This window comes from Haematobia irritans, chromosome 2 (genome assembly GCF_050003625.1).
Source record: "Haematobia irritans isolate KBUSLIRL chromosome 2, ASM5000362v1, whole genome shotgun sequence".
NCBI lineage: Eukaryota > Metazoa > Arthropoda > Insecta > Diptera > Muscidae > Haematobia > Haematobia irritans.
The window spans coordinates 27,780,133-27,783,341 of record NC_134398.1 but is presented as its reverse complement, the minus strand read 5'-3'; the positions used below and the strand labels follow the sequence as shown (position 1 = coordinate 27,783,341).

The following is a 3,209-nucleotide window of genomic DNA, read 5'->3' as shown; positions in this document are numbered from 1 at the left end:
ATATTTCCCGTAAAAAAAAGTAATATTAAGCTCTTGAAACATGTTACGGCTGATCATATTTCTACTCTCTCTGTATAAGCTGAAGGTACACAATAATACAATTTAGTCAAAACAATCATCACCACCAAATAAATCCATATCGCACCAGTGTTTATCTCTATTGAACATGTTCGTGCATGGTTCACTGTGACTGCGTAAACAAAGAGCTTATCACTACAACCCAACATATCAACTATCTACCTAATCCACACAACCCATGCAAAGGATAGATTTTGAGACACACAGTGTGTGTGGTCAAAATGATATGCACTTCTGGAAGCTGTGCATTTGATGCAAAACAAACAAACAACGTCATAAAATTGTTTTGGCAAAATTTGCCTGATAACAGAGAAATCAGAAAAACAAATAGGAAACCCTTCGTAATCATCTTCAGTCGGTAGAGTGGTATATATGTTGCTAGATTTTGTAAAAACAAGCATAGTCTGCCAATAGACAGCATTAGAGACAAATCGTGACAACGGAGAACACAACATTTTTTTTAAAAAGAAAAACTTTGTTAAATTTACAAGATTTTTTTTTTAAATATCACAAAAAGATCAGCCCTCTTCAAAATTGTTTAGAAAATTAAAACATTCTCAAATTTACAAAACTTAGTTAAATTTAAAATTATTTAAATTTAAAATTATCAAAATTGTTTAGAAAATTAAAACATTCTCAAATTTACAAAACTTAGTTGAATTTAAAATTATATAAAATTTCTGCCAAATTTTGCAACAAAAAAAATCTAGCAAAATGTCTTTAATCATTGATGAATCCTTTGAATATCGCCACAAAAAATTCGACCAAAGCAAAAGACCAAGAAATGATTCTCACAACTCCAGTGATGATTATGATTTTGCACATGTGGACATAGAACGTATAGATGATGATGATGCTGATGCTGAACCTCAATATCAGATGACAACTTCAAATACGGCCAGCTTATACGAAAATTATATGGCCTCGAATTCATCGGCAACATCTATATCACCACCGCCTTGCAAGCGAGCCCGTACCTCATCATTCACCAGTGTTAACAGTTATGCCAACTTTTCACCTCTACCCATGACACGAACCCAAGAACGTCGTACATCAACTCCTTTGACCTCCACATCGTTGGCCAGTATTTCTCCCACTGCTGCAATATTGCCTAAAATCAGTGATGAAACTCTGCGGAGTATATGCAAATATCATGGCAATATGGTGCGAAAATTTCCCAAAAAGGAAAGAACACCCAAGGATCAAGAGAGACGTAATAAAAATACCATTGCCTGTCGCATGAGTCGTCGTGTTAAGAAACTGGAACACATAGCCATTGAGGAACAATACAAGGAATTCTCCCAGCAAACATTTGAAATAATTGAACAGGCTATGAGATCGACAGCTTATTTGAATGAATTGATGAAACTCTCGAATGCAATTGACAATGGATCAACAGCTAGAGATATTGAGGAAAAAGATGTGAAATTATTTGCATTGACAAATGAAAATGAGGAGAGATCATCATCATCCTCATCCTCATCGTTATCGTCACTATCATCGCCATCGGCCATCTCGAATCAGGAAAAGAAACCCTTCACCATTGCCTATTTAGTTGGTAATAAAGATTAAATTAAAAATGCAGAGTTTTATCAACTATCCCATATGAGACACTGTTTAAGAAAATTTTATTTTTATTTAAAGAAATTAAAGTTTTTTTTAGTTAAATTACTATTTCATGTTATAAACAAAAATTTTTCATTATCTTAATGATACTATTTTATTATATATCGTTCGATGCTAACAAACTTTTTGTTGCCAAAAATGGAAGAACTGAACTTGGTTGACATGTGGTTTCAACAAGATGGCGCTACATGCCACACAGCTCGCGATTCTATGGCCATTTTGAGGGAAAACTTCGGAGAACAATTCATCTCAAGAAATGGACCGGTAAGTTGGCCACCAAGATCATGCGATTTGACGCCTTTAGACTATTTTTTGTGGGGCTACGTCAAGTCTAAAGTCTACAGAAATAAGCCAGCAACTATTCCAGCTTTGGAAGACAACATTTCCGAAGAAATTCGGGCTATTCCGGCCGAAATGCTCGAAAAAGTTGCCCAAAATTGGACTTTCCGAATGGACCACCTAAGACGCAGCCGCGGTCAACATTTAAATGAAATTATCTTCAAAAAGTAAATGTCATGGACCAATCTAACGTTTCAAATAAAGAACCGATGAGATTTTGCAAATTTTATGCGTTTTTTTTTTTAAAAAAGTTATCAAGCTCTTAACAAATCACCCTTTAGAAGTGAGCAATTATATCAGCGCTATGTACACCAATAGAAAAAAATCATGAACGGCGTGGTCATTTCAAAACGATCCGTTCATGAAAGTGAATCAACACACATGTGTTGTCAAACTGAGAACATAGGGGTCAATCTGACAACGTTAAAATGACACCATGCGTGGTCAAAACAACAACCAGCGTTCATGATCTGAAAACGTAATGGTTGCGAATTTAAAAACAAAATTAAAAAAAAATTTCCGCTACCGTGACTCGAACCTGTGTCGTCTGCACCATACGCGTAAACAGTCGCCTTAGCACATTGCACCACCGCCGGAGTTGCCATAACAACGTCTTAGGATTATTTTCAGAATTTTCATGGCCAAAGAAAAACGAATGCCGTTCATAAAATCGTGAACGCCCGTGGACGAAATCGTGAACATTTCGTTTTGATTTTTTTGTCAACGTTTCCGTTTCATTTTATCACCGTCCGGTCACGATTGCGGAACGCAATTTTTTCTATTAGTGTAGTAACTGCTATTCGGTTGGTTTGTAAGCAGTTGGTACTGCCTCTCTCCTTTAATTGAAGCAAAAATCAAACACAAAAATGAATTGTAATGTTAATGTTAATGTTTTTATTGGAACAATTCATTATACCCTGCACCACACTGTGGAACAGGGTATTATAAGTTAGTGAATATGTTTGTAACACCCAGAAGGAGACGAGATAGACACATGATGTCTTTGGCAATAATGCTCAAGGTGGGTCCCTGAGTCGATATAACCATGTCCGTCTGTCCGTGAACACATTTTTGTAATCAAAGTCTAGGTCGCAGTTTTAGTCCCATCGACTTCAAATTTGGCACAAGTATGTGTCTTGGCTCAGAATAGATCCCTATTGATTTTG

At 36.0% G+C, this 3,209-nt stretch overlaps 1 protein-coding gene across 1 annotated transcript; it reads left to right on the top strand.

The window, feature by feature from the left end:
• Positions 1-582: 582 nt before the first annotated feature.
• LOC142227460 (uncharacterized) lies at positions 583-1,750 on the top strand. Its single transcript, XM_075298027.1, has one exon. The coding sequence runs from the start codon at positions 793-795 to the stop codon at positions 1,648-1,650; it is 858 nt and encodes a 285-aa protein (XP_075154142.1). The 5' UTR covers positions 583-792; the 3' UTR covers positions 1,651-1,750.
• Positions 1,751-3,209: the final 1,459 nt, after the last annotated feature.